Source organism: Amphiprion ocellaris, chromosome 2 (assembly GCF_022539595.1).
Source record: "Amphiprion ocellaris isolate individual 3 ecotype Okinawa chromosome 2, ASM2253959v1, whole genome shotgun sequence".
Classification (NCBI taxonomy): Eukaryota; Metazoa; Chordata; class Actinopteri; family Pomacentridae; genus Amphiprion; species Amphiprion ocellaris.
The window spans coordinates 32,768,019-32,791,173 of NC_072767.1; the positions used below are offsets into that span (position 1 = coordinate 32,768,019).

General features: G+C 38.9%; 1 protein-coding gene across 6 annotated transcripts in view; it reads left to right on the forward strand.

Annotated features, from left to right (window-relative positions):
- The first annotated feature begins 3,876 nt into the window (after positions 1 to 3,876).
- Positions 3,877 to 23,155, forward strand: part of tp63 (tumor protein p63) — a 39,986-nt gene continuing 20,707 nt past the window's right edge. Inside the window, exons 1-3 of one of the 6 annotated variants that reach the window (XM_035957761.2) lie at positions 3,877 to 4,106; positions 10,453 to 10,587; positions 10,710 to 10,839. In XM_035957761.2, the coding sequence (XP_035813654.1) occupies positions 4,054 to 4,106; positions 10,453 to 10,587; positions 10,710 to 10,839 (318 nt within the window). In that variant the 5' untranslated portion in view covers positions 3,877 to 4,053. Of the gene's footprint in view, positions 4,107 to 10,452; positions 10,588 to 10,709; positions 10,840 to 19,743; positions 19,913 to 23,155 lie in introns of those variants that run through there. The other 5 variants (XM_035957760.2, XM_035957757.2, XM_023291436.3 and 2 more) reach the window with 5 other exon arrangements.

Consider the following 23,155-nt stretch of genomic DNA (forward strand, 5'->3'; position numbering starts at 1 on the left):
AGGCTGATTGACCAAACATCTTATACAGACGTCACAGTTCTCAGATAATAGTGGAACAGATATAGTGAAACAGTAAAATAAAACAGTAAATTAAAAGCGATGACTATAGTAGAACCTTAAGTGTCCGTCTAACTTCAGCATCAAGTCAATACTTTGATTTGTTGATTTTTATTAGCATGCTAACTTGCTAAACTAAAATGGTGACCGTTGTAAAGATTTTTGTACATGCTAAAAACATTAAAAACCCAAAAAGGCACGTTAGCATTGTCATGTTTAGCTTTTTTTAACATAAGTTTTTGTAAATTTTTTGTCAATATGCCATTCTACATCCAAATGATTCATAGTTATTTTTAGTTTATATTTAGTTTTACAAATGAACATTTTTAAACACACACAATCAAACAAGAAGCAAAACCAAAATGGAACAATAGAAAAACTGTCCAAAAAAAACCCCAAAAACCCCCCAAACAAAATAACAGACTGGCCATTACAGCATTTAAAATATGTTCACCTGTTACTTCTAGTCTTGATCCTCCTAAGTTTAGAATTAGGGAAATTATCCCAGACTGGCTTAAATTTTGCTGTTGTCTTGTTTATTTTACATATTTACTATTAAAGGCAGCAGTTTCAGTCATAGATTTAACCCATTCATTGTGTTCCGATGTTCTTGCTTACTTCCAGTTTTGCAGTTTGACCAGTTTAACTTGCTAACATTAACATTTAGCTAAAATCCTTCGTTGTCTTGTCAAGTCTTACTGAAGCTACTCTGGTACAGGCCTTCTCCGACGTGTACACCAGCTTGTATACTCTATGCCATCTTAGTTGCATTGTTCAATGAAACACCCTGGAGAACACAAACATTAGTAGTGGTATTATCTGAAGTGGCTGCAAGAAAGTCACTAAACATGGCTTTTCACTGTGCTTTTGTTATGTTTATGGTCACCAAGCTCGTGGTCACCGTCTATTTCCACGTTTGTCCATGTGGTCTCTCATAACAGGGTCATGCTGTTTGTACTGCCTACCTATTAAGCCTGTCTGCCTCCAAACTAGTCATCTCAAAATGCAAAATGACACACATGCAGTGCAAACTTCAGAAATTAGATGGTGAATGACCAGGATGCTATGATGGCCTGCAGGTCTTTCACTTTCACCAGCCGTGCATTAAAAGACATGCGGAGTGCATCGTTGTTGTGCTTTAAAGTACCAGCATCACAGTGGAACGTAATCTAGGACGTCCAATTTCAGTAACAGATGAATGCATTTAAAGGCATATCAGACAACAAAACAACAGTTTGTAGCATGCACGTGTTCAAGTAACATAAGGGAATGTGTATGTGCATGTACACTATATTGCCAAAAGTATTCGCTCACCTGCCATTCCTAATCCATAGGGTTCAATATGACGTCGGTCCACCCTTTGCAGCTATAACAGCTTCAACTCTTCTGGGAAGGCTGTCCACAAGGTTTAGGAGTGTGTTTATGGGAATTTTTGACCATTCTTCCAGAAGTGCATTTGTGAGGTCACACACTGATGTTGGACCAGAAGGTCTGGCTCTCAGTCTCTGCTCTAATTCATCCCAAAGGTGTTCTATCAGGTTGAGGTCAGGACTCTGTGCAGGCCAGTCAAGTTCATCCACACCAGACTCTGTCATCCATGTCTTTATGGACCTTGCTTTGTGCACTGGTGCACAGTCATGTTGGAAGAGGAAGGACCAGCTCCAAACTGTTCCCACAAAGTTGGGAGCATGGAATTGTCCAAAATGTCTTGGTATGCTGAAGCATTCAGAGTTCCTTTCACTGGAACTAAGGGGCCAAGCCCAGCTCCTGAAAAACAAGCCCACACCATAATCCCCCCTCCACCAAACTTTACACTTGGTACAATGCAGTCCGACAAGTATCGTTCTCCTGGCAACCGCCAAACCCAGACTCATCCATCAGATTGCCAGATGGAGAAGCGCCATTCGTCACTCCAGAGAAGGCGTCTCCACTGCTCTAGAGTCCAGTGGTGGCGTGCTTTACACCACTGCATCCGACGCTTTGCATTGCACTTGGTGATGTATGGCTTGGATGCAGCTGCTCGGCCATGGAAACCCATTCCATGAAGCTCTCTGCTGAAGCACTGTTCCTGAGCTAATCTGAAGGCCACATGAAGTTTGAAGGTCTGTAGTGATTGACTGCAAAACGTTGGCGACCTCTTGGCACTATACGCCTCAGCATCCACTGACCCCGCTCCATCAGTTTACATGACCTACCACTTTGTGGCTGAGTTGCTGTCGTTCCCGCACACTTCCACTTTCTTACAATACAGCTGACAGTTGACTGTAGAATATTTAGGAGCGAGGAAATGTCACGACTGGATTTGTTGCACAGGTGGCATCCTATCACAGTTCCACGCTGGAATTCACTGAGCTCCTGAGAGCGACCCATTCTTTCACAAATGTTTGTAAAAGCAGTCTGCATGCCTAGGTGCTTGATTTTATACACCTGTGGCCATGGAAGTGATTGGAACACCTGATTCTGATTATTTGGATGGGTGAGCGAATACTTTTGGCAATATAGTGTATGTGACTGCTGGATGACGTGTTGCAAATAAAAACGAGCCACGTTTGCATTTTTTCATGCAGGGCTCAGGGTGATAAAAGCAAACAGACTTACTCTCTGCCCCAAAAAATATCATGGTGTCACATGTCCACAGAAAATGACTAAATATTGATGTACCACAAAGTTATGCTCTGACTGTCAAATGATTCGGGCTTTGATAGATGTGAATAGAAGACAATAGAAGAGAGAATGTGTAATCCTTTATATATCATCAAAACAATATAGATACATGCAGGTGCGCAGCTTTAGATTTAAAGCTGCATCCCTGATGAACTCTTATGAGCTGAATGTGACATTTCATATATGAAACCTCTTTTATTTTGTCAGACATGCCTTTTAAAAATAGCCTCTGTTTGACCACAGTGTCTCGTCACCAGGTTGGCACACAGTTTGTGAGTCCGCTGCCCATCACAGGTGCACAGTTGGCGCTCGGCGGGGAGAGAGAGGCTGCGTGTCTTTATTAAAAGTACAAGAGAGTAGCTTAGAGGTTTGTGTTCCCTGGATACACCACATCTATTTATTATCATTCCCCCTGCTGTGACCCTACCTTTTATTTTAGCATGCTGATTCATGTGCTGCTCATCTCTAAAAACCACACAACACCTCTAGGTTTACATCGCCATACTGCCTGGTGAGCGGGGGGTGGAAGTAGGATGTGGCACGATATCTGTACGCGCCTAAATAAGATTTTATGTAGGCTACTGTAAAGATAAAGTATTTTTATCCAGTGTCTGTTTATGTTTGCTCAAGCTTGAATAGGAATTCTGTTAATATGTCTCAGGAGACGTGAAATCTTGATCCAAGTGCATGTTTCACTTCCTTAAAATCAAACATTTGGCTTTTTTTTTTTTTTTTGCTGAATCGGCACAGAATCAACTATTTCTGCCATTTGGAGGGTATTTATGGAAATGCTTAGGCTTCGGTGAGGAGCGTGACGCAACAGACAGGCCCTCGACCAACAAAAAAACTCTCGGGAATCCGGGTGGAAATATCAGGACAAGGCCAGAGAAACACATGCGGGAGTCGGGTACGGGGGGGTAGGTTTTCAGGAGAGTGGCTGTTTGTGTGGGTGAGTGGGGGGAGGTCTGAGGGCGGCTGCAGGGTCAAATGTAGTTGCTTGATATCTATATCCTAGCAACTGAGAGTGAGTGATATCTTGTACAACTGTAGCATGGGATTGGTCAGATAGCTGACACAGGCCCCTCCTATTTGTAGCGTAGCCTAAGAAAAAATACCTAAATTCAAAACATCTCTCAAACTTTCTCCACTCTGCACTGTACCCTCCGGCACTTTAATCCAGGCCTGTTTGTTTATTCATTTCTATGTTATATATTTTTTATTTTATTTTTATTTGCTGTTTTTATTCTCGTAGCTCAAGCACAGTTATTGATACATTTATGACAAGCTGGTCGTTTTGAAGATTTCAACACGAGTGAAGTTTGGCATGACAACATGAATTCACCTTACACAGCTGTGCAGTATTACCCAGAGTTTCCCTTTCATCGGTAAGTACATACATGTTGTACAAATTGATGATTTCCTTGATATGATCTGATCTCATGATCTATTATTTTTTAATGCAAACTCACGATAAACAACATTTACTGCATGGATTTAACATTGACCTTGTATTTAGCTGGATTCTTTAGCATTTATATGTAAGTCTAGTCAAGTATATCAAAGCTACAGGCTGGGAATCTCCCTGCTCTTGTTTGACCTGCTGATGCTGTCTGAGGGTCCAAAATGACCTGAGAACAGTTGCGTCTGCCTGGATCCTCAGCTGCTGTCGCTCGGTCCTGATATATTTATAAGTGTGGCATACTTATGGCAACAATGCATGTGTAAAGGGCAATCAGGGCTGATGGCAGACAGATTACATGACATCCGGAGCTCTTCTTCTAAACCTTACTGTAAAGGATTTGTGGGTCAGTGAGGACGAATGTTCAGGTTCAAAAAAGTGTGATGACAGAAATGCAGGATGCATTCAATTCAGTCACAGCACAATATTCTACTTTATGTATTTTACCCCATAAATGTCCTCTATATGTTTAACAAAGCCATGATATAAACAATATGTTAGAACATTATGTTGCCTCTTCAGCTCTGGGATGGAAAAATAGCTAAAATAGAGCGCAGTAAAAGATAAAAACAATAAATAAAGCAAAACAAAGGGGCTTTATAATGGTATCTTGGCCAAACTGAAATCAATGACAGATAAAAAAAAAAAAAAAACAAGCTATAAAACAGATTAACTGAGCAATGAAAAAGTATCTGTCTATCTATCTATCTATCTATCTATCTATCTATCTATCTATCTATCTATCTATCTATCTATCTATCTATCTATCTATCTATCTATCTATCTATCTATCATTTTCAAATTTAGGTATTTAGTAGACATTATTTAACTATAGTTTCTTCCTCTTTTGTGTGCAGATTCAAAGTGTTCTTCATTTTTTTTTTGAAAATTTTTAGTCTTTTTCACAGTGTCCTTGTGGACAAGTATGTTTTCCATGCCAGAGCTGAAAGAAATGTTCAAATCTTAAGGAAAAGTGTGAGTAAAACAGCGTAGAAATGCTCAAGTAAAATTCCTACATTTACTGTCAAAATATAGTTAACGTACTAAAAATAAATGTATTCATGATGCAGAGAGGAATATTTCATAAAAGTGTATTGTACAGGATTATAATTATCTGCTCAATAATGTGTTGACTGCTTTAACGCTGGAGCTGAAGGAGGTGATTAAACTACTTTTTATCAGCTGGACAGCTTGTGAATTTCATCTCAAGGATCAATTAAGTTGGATGTTAAACTCTAATATTTCATCACATTTTGATCTTTGATTATATTTTCTTTTATAAAAATTAATCTGAAGCTGACTTAAAGTTGTCAAATTAATGTAGTGAAATAAAAAAGTACAATTTTTTTTGTCTATAAAATGTAGTGGTGTAGAAGTATAAAGTGAAATGGAAATACTCAAGTGCAGTACAAGTAACTCTTGACTGAACTTAAGCACAGTACTTCAGTGATTGTACTTACTTTCTGTCCACCACTGTTAAACTTATCACTGTGTCAAGTTTCTTGTGTTGATTAAACAAAATGCTCTGCACATTTAAACGCATTCTAGTGTGTTTTCACATAAAACCTGTTAGCAGTGGTGCTCTAATCTGTTTTTGAGCACGCAAAGTTTTTAGCATTAGCTAATTTTTTGTGTTGTTGCTTTTGGCACTCAGGTATCCAGGTATCATTGTTGGCTCACTGTTTCTCCCTCCTGCCTTGTTTTCTTTGCATTCCAAACCTTCAAGGAATTTGCGCCTGTCCTCGTCCCCCAGAGGATTTGACTTCAGACTGTTTCACTTCTATAAAAGTAAAGGGATAAGAGGAGGAGAAACTTGGGGGCCTTCCATTGTTTTGCAGTCATGTCCCTCCTGCAGCCAAGACTGACAGATGAGGGGAGAGGGTCTTAGGCCTTTGAACGGGTGATTAATAAAGACACTGGAGAAGGGCCCCGATCGGCTGGGCTGTTTGTTTTGATTGCATTTTCATCGGTCGTTGTGCCCAACCTGCCAGGAGACAATGGCCATCCCTGTTTAGTGCTGACCTCTGCCCCAGTCTCGTCTGGAGGCGCTGCGCTGTGTTTAAGTGGATGCTGAACAGCCTCTGCCTCAGGCTAGCTGAAAAACTCTCTGAGTAACCAGACACTTAATAGCAGACAAACAACAGCCAGAAAAGGGACAAACCCATCTAACCGAATGTTGTCTTAGAGAAACAGAACAGCTAAAGGATGATAGAAAGACAGATAAAAGATTTGATTTAAACGTCAGAACTAAGCCTATATTGCTGTGTGGTGTGTATATGTGCAACAATGAAGTCCAGCTTTTGGTATTAAAATCCACTATTTTTATGTTTTTCCACCTTGTTGTTTACCAGTAATCCACTAAAGTCTCAGTGCTTTAAATATTTAAATAGGATTAGCATTACATGCATGTGAAAGTGCACATATTTGCCTTTTTATTAACAGAAAACATGACCATTGCTAAAAACACATGTTTAAGTGTGCTGGACATCAGGAGTTTAGCAGTTTTGCTATATAAATGATTCACTAGTGCAGCTGCTGAACCTGAAGCACAACTTTGGTGATTATATTCTGGAAGCTGGCTGGTCAACAAACAATGCAGAAACAAAGCTCAAAAGTCTTTTGGGCAGTTAATGAGGTGTCAGACAGTTAAACTAGTTCTGCCAAATAGCCAATTTTAAAGTAACATTAATGCCAGACTCAAATGCAGTTGACCTGAGTCAGAAAGTGGCTGCACCTCTTTGAACAGAGGCGACACCACACCTGTTCTATCTGCAATCTATTTGTCTTTTATTATTTGAGTCATCTTACGATTTGTTGTTTTCCTTGTGGCTGGCGGTGTTGGGGTAACACGTTCCAAAGCAGTCACATTATATGTGTCTGCAATGCAATAATGTAACTTATATGATCACATTACAGTTATTACTCAACTGCAGTTTAATTGGAGCAGTATAGCCAACGCTACCTTAACTCTTTTAGACATGCAGGTGAGCCTCCTTCTCGCCATGATTGTTTTTTTCTGTGAAATGCTCTCTGTGCATTTTTTCACCAACTTTGCATTTAGATTTTATGGTAAAAGCAAAGCTCTTGGGTACATTCTCCTTATTGCGATTTGGGTTTTGCTAATGTGTGGACATAAGTAAGGTTTATATCTTTAACTAGCTTTTATGTGACGGTTCATCTCAAGCAATGTTGCAGAGGAACTCAAAAGTACTGTAGCAAGTAGTGGAGTGATTTGCTTTTTGCAGGGAGTAAATATGTAAAATGTTTTAAAATGTGCTATTTGTTTTAAAGTTAAAATGGACTTATCTGCAAAACAAAGCCTTACTATTTGGATTGATGCTCTAAATGCCTTCCTTCTTCAATTATCCTCATTATCAACTGTAATGTTTGGGAAAATGACCTAAAAAGAAAATTAAAACAGGTTGGAAAAGTCTAATGTGCTTTTCAACCCTGTTTTAATTTTCCTTTCAAGTCAACAAAGAAAGTAGCTGAGACAATTCCAAAATCAAACTAAGACAAAAATACAAAACAAACAAGAAAAAAATTACTATAAATTATATATCCTTTTAAGTATCACAAAAAATTACCATCTCGTGCAGGACAAGTTCTTAATTCGTGCTTTACATTTAAGTAAAACAAACCAGAAGTCATTTTTACACACTCTGTACTCCCGCGAAATTCTGTCGTTGACAATCATAGGACCTTGAAGACAACCGGAACTAAAAATCAAGTCAGATTAAAACACCTGCAACAGCAACAGTAAGAGGCAAAAATGTTGAGAATATTTGAAGAATGAATAAACTTCAGCAGACACAGCTAATGATGCTGCAAAACCAGGGCAGAAATTTGTAATAATACCGAGGCTGGCTGTAGGAAGCGCAGCTAAAATGACTTGGCTTAGTAGGTGATTCCTGATGAAAATTTAAAACACTAAGGCTGCTAAATTTATTTTTCCTGGTGTTACAAAACGTCTTAAGCCAGCTGCTACTTCTGCTGAACTGCCTATTATTATCAAAAAGCCAAATTTGTTTGTAGTTAGCACCAACTACAAAACTCAAACTGACACATTCAGTCCTTTTCATAGGATTTTTCATACATAATTTCACATGGGTTTAACATTAATTGTCTAAATCAATCATTAAATTTTTTAGAGTATGTAGTTTTTTGTTGTTGTATTTAAATTAGCCAGATAAATTTGTACTACTACTATTGTTGCACCAGCTAAAAACTTAATAGTTGAAGTTGTTCTGTAAATTTATGATGTTAATCTTGTTTCTCTATTGGAAAGCACTTTGGCTCAGCAGCAGTGTTTAAAAATGTGCCTTGTTAATAATCATGACTTGACTTTTAAGGTTTCATGGCTTTAAATATTTTACTTAATTTCTACTTTTTTAAATGCATTATGTGTTTGCAGTCTCTGTACCTTACTCAAATGTTTAAGTATGTTTAACCTGTCAAAATTAGCTATAAAATAGAATATATTACTTTCACTTTTTACAAATGACAACTTTAACCAATGTGCTGCACAGGCCACAAAGGATATCCATATTGCCATTAGTTGTAGATCATCACTCTTTTTTATCTGCAGATGTGTTGTTACAGTCTTGACATGTTGGCGGTTTAGCCCATCCCAGAAATCTATTTATTTTAATCTGATAATTGCACCACTTTCAAGTTATTTCAGGGTAAAATGGTGTTATAAAATATAAGACGCTGTGCTGGAGGCAAAGTAAGGTCATGCCATTTTCTTTCTATGTGCAGTCTGCGTTCCACAGTAATATTACAGGGTGTGCACAGTGACATTTACAAAGCTGTAACTGTTAAGGTGTGCCTTGGAAATACTTGTTTCATAAAGTTTATTTAATACTTGTTAGGATGACCGACCCTTAGTTCAGTAGGAGAGATACAGGTGCTGGTTAGGGGATAAAATTGACCCATAAAGTCCCTAAAACGATAACCCAAATAAATAATAATCATACCAAATTTGCTGTCCGTGTTGCTGATAAAACATTCTGTCCGTAGCCTAATGATATCTTGTCTAAGTACAGCAACCTATAATAAATCACTAAAATGTCATAATTGTCATAATTTGTTAGTTCTTATGCTGATTAGACAGGTCACATTTTACATATAATTACAGAGGAGCTTCCAGACACACAATAACATCAGTGCTGCAGACATCCTGCTGTGACACTATGAAAGAGAAAAATCTCTGTAATGAAACAGTCAACTTTAGTGAACAGATCAGGCTTTTATGAAGAACAGAATTAATAATGTTTTTTTAAAAAGCTCTATCATATTTTCAGCGATTCTAGCCTGATCAGAATGACTGATGAATGGATTTTTTTTTAATTGCTCTTTTATTTTAAAAAAAGCAAGCAAACAAAAATATATAGATCCAGGGCTATTCATAAAATATTTGGGGCGAACTCGGATGCTCGGGCCAAACAACACCATTGTTAATCCGTTCAAGCCTTGACATTGTCTTAATTTTGCAAAAGCGTTTAAATATATTACATTAAGTTCATTTTGAATAATTAGTCGGCCTAATCCATGACATCTGACCCATAATGTTGTTTTAGCATTGCAAACTGAAGGCATCTTTAATTCATCTAATCTCTCCACCCTCCCTCATGTCTGCCTTCTGCATAAGTTAAATTATTTCCTTCATTAGATATGCCTGTGTTTGTAAGTCAGGTATTAATATCATTCATCACGCAGTGCCGGGGAATTCCAGAACCTAAAATAGTGCCAGCTTCAGATTATGGCCGCCCCATCAGCCCCCCTCCAAGCTCGTCCAGCTGTACACATACCAGGAGCTGTGGCAGTACTATCATATAGACTGTGGGGGGAATTCCTCTCGTCTCAGACTGCAGCGTGCGCCACTTCAGCTGGAACAATGGCAGGCTGAGCTCTGAAGCAGGTGTAATGTTTCAAGGGAGCAGGTCAAAGTGCCTGGGTCTGAATGGTGCATAATCACCATTATGTGTAGTACAAATATTCAGTATTATGCAGGCTGACTTCTCCACAATGGAAGTGCTCGTCATGAATGGCTGCCAGCAGGACAACTCCTCCTCCTTTGCTCCTCTGACTGGGTGGCCAAATGTCAGCCCTGCCCATCAACATTTATGCTCAGTGTTTGCTGACATTGCAACTATTAAAACCAACCATTAAAATAGTTGTTCCTTTTTCCAAATGCCAACAGTAAAGCAAGTATTGCTTATTTGGAATATGTATAATTATAGTAGCTGATTGATGATGTGTCTTTGCAGTCTCAGGGACCCCTCATCTCGTTTGTCCTGGAGAGAGAGCTCATTCCTCACCACCATGTCCCAGAACCAGTCAGCACAGACAAATGACTTCTTCAGCCAAGATGTATTTAACCAACTATTTGATATGTTGGACCAGTAAGTGAATATACACAAATACAAAAGCACACACAGACTTCAGTGACTTTTTGTGACTGACCAGAAAAAAAGATAATGTGCATATCAACTGTTTGTCAGTGGTGCCAATATTTTTCTTACAGATCTGCTCTTCACTCAGTGCAGCCCATTGAGCTGAATTTCACTGAGGGGCCAACAGATGGGTCTGCAGGAAACACCATTCAGATCAGCATGGACTGCATAACCATGCATGAGCCAGACGAGGTGCATTCTGTAAGTACATAGGTTTCTGTGGAAAACAAAAGTTTTATTTTGTGTAGTTTTTCAACAAGCAGCTCCCGCTGCCTCAAACCCACCATGACCCATCATTTAAAAATATGTACAGGAACAACTGCATGCCCTGCTCATGTGACCCCTTTAATTTCAATATGTATCTATGCAACCAGCATTGGTGGAAGAAGTCCAGATCCTTTATATAAGTAAAAGTACCAATATAACCATGTAAAAATACTCTGATCTAGGTAAAGTCCTGCAAAAATCATCCTCCATGAGTAAAAGAACATAGAACATTTAAGTATTATCAGGCAAATGTAGTTAAAGTATTAAAGTAAAAGTTTTGGTTTGGTCTGATTATATTATTATATACGACATTGTGGGATTATTAATAGAGAATCAAGTGTGTCAGTATCATTTTGCTGAAGTCAGAACTTCCTCATATCCAGATTTATATACAGAAGCAACAGATAAATCTGAGGGCTCATCCCATGATTGATAAGAAATTAAAAGTTGTTTGTGGACTTCTTTAGTCTTCTATTTTTTGATAGATATTTGATCATTGGAACATTTATTGACATGAACCCATCTGAGAAGTGTAGAGTGAATAATTGCTGTCTAGTGCAGCTGTCAACAATTCATCTGAATTGTGAGCCTGACTACACACTGTTTTTTCTGGGAAGCCAAAAAGGTTTTAAACCACTGGTTTGATCTTGTGCTGTTATTGAAAAGTTTAATATATACTCCTATGTATAAAATCTTCTTCTAAGAAGTAACTAAGTCTGTCAGATAAATGTAATGTGGTATAAAGCACCAAAAATGCCCTCTGAAATGTAGTGTAGTGTAAGTGTACATTAGCATAAAATGGAAATACTCAAGTAAATTACAAGTACCTCAAAATTGTTTTAAAATATTGTACTTGAGTAAATGTATTTAGCTACTTTACACCACTAACAGTTACAAAACAACCTGGTTCTTGCAAAGGCAAAGCAACTTTTTTATACCGCTTTAATACCATTAACTACGGAGCCCCTCTGGTGACATGGTTAAAAAAAAATAAAAATGTGGCCACAATAACAGAAACAATACAGATGTTTTTGACATTTTACCAATGCTTGTGTTTTTAATGGTTATACTTTTTTAGCCAGTGAAGTCCACTCAAATTATCTCATGAAACCACACAGAGAGCTTATATTTCTCTCTGAATGATTCACCAAAAACAACATGGTTTTTGTATGACACTTAGTAGCTTAGAGCTCTATGTGATTTTTAAATTTGTCAGTTTGTGCACCTGATAACATATATCTGAGATTACTTTCATTCTGAGTTGATGGGACTTACAGTGGTAAATCCCTCATGTTGTTAAATACAGAATCTACTTTCAATTTTCATATTAACAATGGAATTTCCCCGGGACAGTTGAGAAATGTGGCACAGAGCAGTTCAACATGCTAGTAAAGAACACCAGTTTATCTGTTGTTGTCTGAGATGTTGTCTGTAAGGTTCTGATAATATCTCATCTTAGCCTGAGCTGTGCTTGACCTGGGTGGCCCCTGTGAGATTGTGATTGAAGCCACGATTGGGAGCTCGATTCTTGGAAGATGCATATTTTTAAGAACGAAAACTACTTCAATTTTGTCTTGGGTTTAGGTCATTCAAATGTCATTTTTTTGGCAGTATTGCTCAGCTCTATAGTCTGTACAAACAATGTGTTCTAGTTTATAAACTGGTGTCTTTATGAGCTTCCTTCTGTCTGACCTGTGCTGAGGGATGTATCCTTGTCAGCTCTGCTACTCTGAGATGATGAGCATGTTCCCCTCCCAGTGCAGGAATGCCACTGTCCAGCCAGAGTGGAAAAAAAATAGCAAATAAAAATTTTGTTCAAGGAGCTGAGTAATGTTACCCTGTGCATCCCCCTAGGGGGCCTGTGCTCTCTTGAACTGGTGATTAATGGCTCCACCCCCACCACCCACTTTCCTCTGCACACAGAGAGGGGCGTGGTGGGGTGATTGGCACGCCAACAACTCAGGCAGCGTCCGTGTGGGGCTGAGAGCTCGCTGCCGTGGCGGCTTGCCAATCACCAAGCCCCGGTCGTTATCAGCAAGTCAAGCGTCTGCTTAGACGAGAATCTGTGGTGGGCAAACCCACCCTCACCCCTGCCCCCCTCTCCTCTTCCAGCCGAGTGGAGGTGTGCCTCTTTCATGAGTCATTAGAATGCAGCTCACTGTTTAGTGCCCTGGGGGACTTATTTGTATTGTGTAGGGTTTATGTTTAATCTGAAATTCCTTTTTCTTCTGGATTTTTTTTTTTCTGTAGCTGCAGGGCAACAATTTAAGGCAGCACCTGCCTCTCTCACAGAGGTCCCGGCTCTCATCTATCAGTACGTGTCTTCTCTGTGTAAAGGTGGGGGATGGCAACAAGGGAGAAGGAGAGGAGCAAGCAGAGGGTAGAATAACATGAAGGAATGCAGCAGGAAAGTGGTAGGAGAAACTATATCCTACCCCCAACAGCTGATTTTACACCTGATCAGCTCTGATCAGCTGAGGAAAGTCAGTGTTAGGGGCCTAGGGCTGAAGGTCTTTTCACTCACAGGTTAGAGTTTAAACAACTTGGCAGCAGAGTAGCTCAATCGACGCTCCGCTTCTCTGAGATCTAATTACATGTTTGTGTTTGGTTTTGTGCTTTTTTCACCACACCTTGTGTGTCTACTGTGTGATTGCCGCTTTGTTCTGTTTGTGCATATGAGCAGTTTTCTGTTCTGTTTCCTAATTGTAACTGAACTAAAATCCAGTCTTCATGCATCCTTCTAAAAAAATCTGCCAACATTTGGTGCAGTTATTTACATTATCATGCCAACTTCAGACGTTTTTTTTTTTGTCATTTTCTTAACATTCTTTATTAGTCATTACTTCCATTTTACCTGAAGGAAAGTATCTTAACACTAAGTCCATCTTGCCCTTTATTTGTCTCACTCAGCCGACATTTGAGGTACCTTCACTTCCCATCACAATTTTTAAGAACAACAATTTTAAGCTTAACTTGGATTAATCACCAGGACTCGTTGCTTTATTTAATCCAAGGTAAACCTGTGCTTGAAATCCCAAACCATAATATGCTCTTTTATTTTTTTTAATGCTCCACCAGTTTGCCTCCAGCACATAAAGACGTGTTTTTAAGGCGTAACACCAGAGAATGACTACTTGCTGTGGTCCACATGCAGAGCTGAGCCAGGAGGCAGTCTGATTGTGGTGATGCTGCACCGGGTTTTTCCTGCTGCAGAATGAGCCTTTGGGGGGTGACAACATGCAGTCGCTCCCTGTACAGTAAAGGCAGTGAGTCTGTGTTAACTCATTTGACAGAAATCAATGCATTTTATCATTATCTGTGACCATTTCATGAACAAAAATATCTTTTATGCTTGACTAAATGAAAACCCCATCTAACAAAACAGGTTTTCCCAGTTCTTAATATTTTAGCCTTGGTATTTTTTCTTTTGCATTGGTTAAACCGTTTTTAGGGAGTACTGAAAACTTTTTTGCAGGGGTTTTGGGGTGCAAAAAATTCACCTATGCAGGAAAAACCCTGCGATAGTAAAACTCTGTATGAACACCATCAAACCCTATTTTTTCACACATTTTCTTAACTGTATTTTTACACTGCAGTATTATATAATACCAGGTTAGATTGAAAAACTTGCTCACATAAATAAATACCAGTTTTCAATATTCCTCTTCATAAAAATGTTAGATTTGAATCCAGAGTTTTTCGCCAGACTGTGAAAATAAAAATAGATTGGAGTTGATGCACTTGGGAAGAAAAGATTTTATCTTTTACTATAAATGAACACATTTGGTTGTGTAGTTGCAGATGTTTCCTTTAAGATTTTTAAAAATATTTTGTTTTCAAATGAACATAGTCACTGCTGGGATGATGTTTAGTTGGAAAATTTGTTTTTAGTTTGTTTCTAGGATTAGACATTAAAATCAGGCACCACATTTTTTTTTACAGTTTCCATTCTCACTGCACCCAACTGACTGTGATGATTAGACAAATTAAAAAGCAGTGGCTCTGTTTGACAGATAGGTTTTGCATGCAACCAAATAGCATATTGTCATTGTGTTCTTTGTTGCTTGACTAATGTTTGAAAAGATGCTAGAAAGAAGACAGATTGGAAAAAAGAAAAAGACACCTGTTTCTAAAGTATTTCTACTGACGTATGCAAACTAGCAAAACAAAAGCTGCTGTAGTTAGGTTAAATTTTCCATTCCTCTCTTTTTCTCACCCTTTCAGGATTTACACTCCTCACGAAAACATACAGTGGTGGAAAAAAACTTTTCTGACACCATTCAAATTTTACACAATCTCAAATGTTATCATGAAATATTTGTGGAAAAATCTTTTTTGTGTTTCAAAATGTGTGGCTGCATTAGACAGACACAAACAAATACAACTGATATGTTTCTTGTTTGTTTACAAGAAAAAACTAACAAAACCGAATTCTTGACATTTTCAATATGTCAGTTCTCGACATTGTCGGTATCAAAGTCAACAAATAACAGAGAATGTGTTCACAACTGAACAAAAATAAATAAACCATCACATCATCAAATTAATATTTAGCAGTCCTTCCATTAGCAGCAGTAGAGCTCTAATCCTGGCTGGCATGTTTCCCACGAGCCTTTCACACTGTTGAGGGGTAATCTTGTCCAATTCTTCTTGAATTACTGCTTTTAATTCTTCTAAATTCTTTGGTTTACACTTTGAAACAGACCTTCTAATAATCCATCACAGATTTTCAATGGAGCTCATGTCCAGGGATTGAGCTGGCCATTCTAAGACCTGGATACTGAGCTCCTGCAGCCAAGTTCTACAGGCCCTGGATGTGTGGCAAGGAGCATTACCTTGTTGAAACATCTAGTTTTGACTTCGATGGAACAGTGCACGTGCAGAAGGGAGCATGTGGAAGTCTAGAATGGCACAAAACTTGGCAGAGTTCAACATGCCATCACAGACAGTGAGATGACCAACACCAGCAGCACTCATGCATCCCCAAACCATGATACTGCCCCCACCATGCTTGACAGCAGGTACTGTACATGCTGGAGATAATGCCTCACCTGGCCTTCTGTGTACCCTCACATTAGCAGGAGGAAGATAAAGCTGGAAACTGGACTGGAAATAATGAATTTAAAAGTAGTGTATTCAGCACTTTTATTTTTAAAGTACTGTTATATGAACAAAAATACAGTAACATTTGGTTTGTAAACACTTTTTACACAGTAGCAGTTGAGATATTTCTTGTAAATCTCAATCTAAACATTAATGTAATCAAATCAAATAAAACCACAGCTGTTTGCCACTGCAAGGACATTAATATTTTTATCTGGTTTGTTAGAGAAAAGCAAGTTACCGTCAGAGTCCAGAGCCACGATCATAACATTATGACAGGAACCATCCCAGCAACAGCAAGTTAACATTTATTAGCACAAACATTTTTCTTTTTTCAGGGAGCAGCAGAACCAGTCTATATGTCGGGGACTATAGCAGCTGTGTATGGGTCTCCTAGTAGTGATGCATGTTGAGGCTCATACATGCCGTCATTCGTTGCGATCCTAAAAACGTTCCTCAGACCGACATCTTCCATAAGACTAATCGGAATGCAGTCTATAGCTAATTACTTCACTGCTGCATTTGTTAGCTTGTCTTGTTTTAGTTAATCTCTACTTCTCCCACACTCTGCATCCAACCAGTCTGCTGAAGCCTCCCTCTATTGTTATTGGGTGAGACATGATGACGCCCATCCCAAGTACTGATCAACATCCAGCCCTCCTGTGACCCATGATTTGTCTGTATATTCATTAAGAGCTATTGAGCAACAGATTTTCATAATAATTTAAAAAAAACTGCATTAACGTGCAGTAAAATAATTGTCAGCAACATTAACGCATTGATAACGTGTTAACGTGCCCAGCCCTACTTTTAATAAAAAAGCACGACCTTCATTAGTGAGTCACTGGTGCCAAAATGACACAATACTCAAAATTTCTTATGTATTTTTATGGAACCAATCAATTTTAGGCTTCTAATGGCTTTTTTAGGATTTGTTTATTATTCTGGTTGTGACTGTCCTAAAAGAAATTACACTTGAAGACCTCAAAGTGATTCTTAACGTAAAATTTCACAAACGCACGGGGTGTCCGAAAACTTTCTTCGAAAACTGTATGCATGACTGTTTTTTTTAACATCAACTTTGAACAAATGATTCGTAGTCCTAATGCTGATGTTAACTGCAGCCTCTGAATGAATACTGAATGGGCCTTGAGGCTGTTGATTAGTCAGCCACGTTCAGTACTTCACTTCATCTCCACCCTGTTGGTTCATTGTCTGTTGCAAAGCACTAATCTGAGAACTTCAGAGAACAGAAGCTACAGCCCAGTCAAGCCCTTTTATTCATCCAAGCAACTTTTCATACGTAGTATGATGCTATGTTGAAAAAACAACATCAGCGGTACTTTTATTGAAAGATTAATGGCAAGATGGAAGTCTGGTGAATGTTGTAGTACTTTGTAGCTTGTATGAATATTTTTGTTTATTTAAAATTTTTGTTTACAGTATGCTGTGCTTTTAAAAATTACTCTGCAATTAAGTTTTTAAGTTGGTAAATTAATTCTAACAAAGGCAGCTTACTTCTGTTTTTGGGATTTTAGGAACTGCCACCCAAGTAACGCTTTGTGTAGCTCTGTTGACTGCTTGTGTTGTCAGTATGGATGTTGGCTTCCTCTGTTTTAAGGTCAGGTGTCTGTGTCTTCCCAGCCACTGCAGCCTGACACCTGATACTAAACTAATCTAGCTGACTTTAGGAACAGGCTCTTTAAAAGGAACAACTCTAGTAAAGCCTCTTTTGTCTGAGCCCCTGGATCTGCAGACCTTCAGCTGCTGCCTGGTCGACTTAGTTTCTCACTACTGCAGGATCTGAGCTGATGAAGTTAATAGAGATGTGACTGCTCTCATTGAGTGTATAGTTACGTTTATCAGTGAGCTATTGTTTCAATGAACAGCCTAAAACAAACACGCTAGCAAGTGAAAAATTTAACTTTTGCTGCGAGAGACTTTAAAAAATTGTTTACTCATTAGTTTAAAATAGTTTCATGTTAGTTTATGTAGAAAAACTATGTAATTGAGAACATTTAAGATGTGTTTTAATCTGTGGACCTACAGGAATGTATTGCACCAATTGTCTCAGATGCATTAAACAGCCAGTATTCCATGTTTCTATGGTTTGTCTGTCCTGTCCCACTTAAATGCAGCTACCTTTCTATATTTTACTGCTGTATTAGACGTACACTAAGCACTCTAACTTCTTTTCATAAGTCATTGTTGTTTTAACATAATTCGAAGTTTGTTTAGCTAAACTAATTATCACCCTCAGAAGGTTTGGCTTGACCCTCACTGAGGCCAGTACCTTGGGAGGTTGCCGGATCAAGCTCTTTAGTGTTGATTTGCCTTTTGTGGGAGGCTGACCTATGGGCCCTTTGCCTCCAGGGCCTGAACGGGGTGTGGCTGGTGATTGGAGACACTGACTTCACGTCATAGTTGTGCTTGAGTTTTCAGACAGCTCTCAAACCACTCTGACCCACAGGGCAGGAGTCTTCGGGTTCTCACTCTGTAGTAATTGAAGTGATTTGCACTGTAGTAGCCAGTCTCCTCCCTCGTCATACAGCAGTGCAGTTAGCAGTGATTCCACTCATGCTTACAGCTGCAGTTTGACTTCACTCCATATTTCTCTTGCAGATGAAAAACCAAAACTACTTTGAGATTTTAAAAGATTAATATATAAACCTAAAGATGCTTTTCATTTGTTGTTTAGCAAAACGGTCTGTGATGTTCATGAATTTTTTTTTTGGTGAAAAAATTGGTGTAATATTTTTATTTATTTTTTTCAACTCTTCACAGTTGGAAAACACACTTCCCTGCACTGAAATTTTGTTATTTCAATTTGCCAGCTGAAAAATTTAAAATATATTGTATGTAAATTGAAAGTAAATTTTTACTCGGTTTACTGGAGTTGTTGCAATAGCAGGAGAGCGAGATGATCAGTGCCACCACCATTAGAGTATCTGAGAAACAATGCATGTTTCCACAACAGAGCTACATCAGTCATCTCTGATAGATACAAGGATTCTCCAGGAGCCACATTGTTTTTTCTGGGGGCTTCTACATTCAGATTGCTTAGAGGATGCAGAGGAGGGCAATTCTTATGCAAACTAGCTACTGTAGGTTAACTCTTCCAACCCCAGACTACAGCTCTCACTCTGCGGCCTCTTTCACTCTGTAGTTCTAGAGAATTTTGTGTTATTAGTCCTCATTATCATTCACATTGATGGTATTTTTAAATTTGGAAATTTCCTTTTCATTCTCTCCTGCAGTGCACCCACTCAAAGATACATTCCATATAGTTGGAATGGCTAAAATTAAATTCTAAATTGATCTGAGAGCATTGCTATGAAGATACGCCCCCCGAAAAAAAAACAGGATCTAATTTATAAATTAAATGTATTTCTTTTTTCCAGTATTCTATGTTGGCTTACATGGATTGGCAACTGCAGCAAAATGATGGTCAATAAGTAAAATATAAAAAAACTAAAATGCAAGCATGCAAGGAAAAAGCGCATAATTTTTGTTGCGTTTGAAACAGAAAATGTCAATGCTTTGACAATCTAAGCACAGCTTCCAAGTTGCTAAAAGTCATTTGTTTCTCCTCTGAGGAGCTCTGCAGAGATTGAAAGACGGGGTAAGGAGCCAGTGCTTCTTCTTGAGATGGGTGTATACTCGGGTTTTGAACAGGTATCCTTAGACCCCTCCCCTCTCTTCCAGGTATATATGACCTCCCAATAGATTCCTATAGAAGCTTCTGCTTGTCCACTTTGCATTTGTAGTCCACATCACTCCTTTAGAGTGAGGAAAAGAGATTTGTGGAATCCTGGAGCCAGTGGAGCAAACAGCAGCAGCTCTGCTCAATCTCAGCGCCAGCATGTTGTACCTGGAGACGGGGACCACACCATCTTACAGTGAGGTAAGACCAACGGAGGAGCTGGTAATGGAGAATCTTCACTCGATCTCATTCCTCTAGTTGGTTCTCCAGAACTCCATGGCACAAAGGCCACATCAGAGTAAAAGGCCTTTTCCCATTTTATGTCAGCTTTTTGAATTATACTCAATCGTTTGGACTGATGTGTATCATGTTTCTGTGTAACTGTTGGTATTCACTGCTTAGTAGCTTAGAAAAAAATATTCACGACAATTAGACAAATGTTTTTTTAAATCAAGCAAACACCAAGTAAGTCTGTAATGAAGAATTTTTTCTTCTGTGTTGCGGTATGCGACAGTATGTTTGTATATTTGTGCACATCTGTGTGCGTGTGACAGTCTAGGGAGCAGGGAATGTAAACACCTGGAGAATCTCTTTGAATATTTTCTTCTCATGAAATGGCTGCTGTCCGCTGGGCATCGATGTAGTCAGTTGATATAATTTAATTTCAGTGTCTGGCTGCTGTTCAACAAGCATTCTATATGTCAGAAAATCAGGTTTCCAACAGGATTTAGATGGTTTGGATTTTCTATGGTGAGAAGTTCTTCCTGCTCTCTAAGAGGATTTTAATGGAAATGGTCAGAAAAGATGAAGAAATGGAAAGGAAAGAGAAAAATGCCTTCATGTAGGTTATTTTAATGATGAGAAACTATACCAACACTGTGATTTGCTTTGTACGATTTTTGTGGGATCAGCCGTTTTTTGTGCTCCATTTGAACGGAATGTCCTTCCACAAAATGTCGAAGTTTACATTAAAGGATCTTCTGTTCTGTCAAAGATATCACCCAAAAAAACAAAACAGTTTAAATGCATCAATCAGTATTCAAAACTCTTTGTTAAAAAAAAAATCCCATTTTTTATTCTGAAAGTGCAAGCATAATGATTGATGAATCTGTGTTTGCAGAGCTCGATGTCAAATACTACAAAGGTGAATTAAATAAGCTTGTACGAAGTTAAAATATGCTTTCATATTTTTCAAAAACTTGATCGTGACATTAATCTGATTGAATTAATAGCTTTACATCAGTTCCATTTAATCATAATGGTACAAAAGAAAGCACTAAAATTGGTCCTTATAGTGTTTGAGAAGACAAAAAAACTGTTGTCAATTTCTGTATCTCTATTCATTGTGCAAAATACATTCTTTAGTTTTCAAATGATCTTTGTTCTGTTCGTTTTTGTCCCATTTTCCTTTTTCCCATTGTTGATTCCTTTTGTGAACTGTTGTGTTGCGCTTCTTGATTTATTTTTGTTCACCAGCCAAATTTCACATTTAAACTTCGTTGCGGAGCGAGTGAGCGGTGATAGATTCTCAGATTGCAGGTTGCAGATAGCAGGTGTGTCAGGTCACTGTCTTTAAAGTTGTTGAGCAGAGGGTCTTTAAGTGGTGTCCGGCTCAATCCCTCCAGTGTGTGAGGTATCAGGTTCCCCCATCGCCAGTCTCCTGGGAGCCGCTGCAGCCATTAGAATGTGGCTGCTCAGGCGTTGGTGTTTAGTCCGGGGTCGTAATTGCTTTAATGGTATGTCGATGTAGATACAATCACCTGCTCTGCCCACCCCAGCAGGTATAAGGTGCAGATAGACCCCCACCCAGCCCCGCTGAGCCTTTAAAGCCTCCCTCCCCTGTGGTCACTCATCACGGTCCCCTCGATGCTGTTAGGTGCTGGCCAGAGGAACACGCAGCAGGTCATCAGAGAGCCTGGAATGGCAGCTATTTTACCTCCCTCAGGCCAGGTCTGCTCTGATTCCTGCCTTATCAGTGCTTGCAGTGGCTAAACATCAGCAACAACAGGAGAATTTATGCAGCTTTAGATATAAATTGTCAGTGTTTATCTGTTTTGGTTATTCAGTGGAAATCAAATGTACTGTTCTTCAGATGGTATCCACAGGTTTTGCTGTATGTCTGCAGATGTGCAGTATTTTCCAGCAGATATTCTGCATGCACAGCGCTCACACAGATAACAGAATCTCTCATGTAACTGTTGCTAATGATACTCAACTAACCTATTAATCAGACAAAATCATAACTTCTGAGACCTTTCAGAAATCTGTACTGACAGAGGTGCAGAGTATCTCAAACTGCAGAAAATCAGCTACACCTCAATAGTATTTGTTGGTCTTTGTTGAGCACTGGTCTAGCAGTAAACACAAGACAGTAATTTAAATGTGTTAGCATGCCATACCACTACTGAATGCCAATGTGTTGGCCGTCGCAGTAAGTTTTGATTTAGTGCTGCCATGTGTATTTAAAAGATCTCTGATATGTGTTGTGGATAACTCAGATTCCTACGTTGAAATGAACAAGCAGTCGCTGTGAAGGTCAACAGTGTCCTTTTCCTCTTGGCCTGAAATGGTTACCCCAGCATTTATCTCAGACAAAGAAATGAGCTCAAAGGCCTCAAACAGACAGCACAACCTTTCACAAACTTTATTAAAGGCTGTTGAGGATGTCAAGGCTACTGATTTACTGTGCTTCTGCTTAGCAGCGTGACATCCCAAAGGCCTAAACACAGCGTCAGCTATAAACAGAAGGAATTTTTAAGAGCTGCTAAAGTGGTTATTAAATGGTTGCTGTATTATAGTGGAATAAGATCTGATTAAAGGAAACAAAGAGAAGCCCTCAAACTCCCTCTCACGGCTCTTTTTAAAAGCTGATATCCCACTTCCAGCCAATTAAACATTTAAACATGATGAGTTTAGGTGAAACTCTGCTGAGCTGCACTATCAGGTCAATTATGGCTTTATCCTTAAATCCTCAACTTTGATCCTCATATTCATTTAGAGTACAAGAAGAATTGCCTTGGCCCCTGTATTTAATGCTAAGTAGTCTGTGTCAGGCATTTGTGTCCCTGCTTTTATCTGTGTTTGTTCTCTGGCCAGCATCAACCTTCTCTTTACAATAATAATTTGGCATTGATAATTGGTGCCTGTCACATCCACGGTTGCAGCTGCCAGCATCAGGTAAGGGGGGGAGGGGGGCTGTGTCATCTCCCAAAGGCTGAGCGCCTCAGTGAAATTGCGCCAGAGTTCAAAAGAATCATACTGATATCATGATTGCTCACTCGTCACATACGGGAAAACACTGGCCCAACTGGAAAATTAGTCACTCCATTAGTTCCCATGGAAAACGAGGAAAATGATCGTTTTTTAACTTTGTCTAGGTGATTACGTTGACATTTTTTAGTCACACGAGTTCAACACATACCCATTTTCTGCTCTGAGATCAGA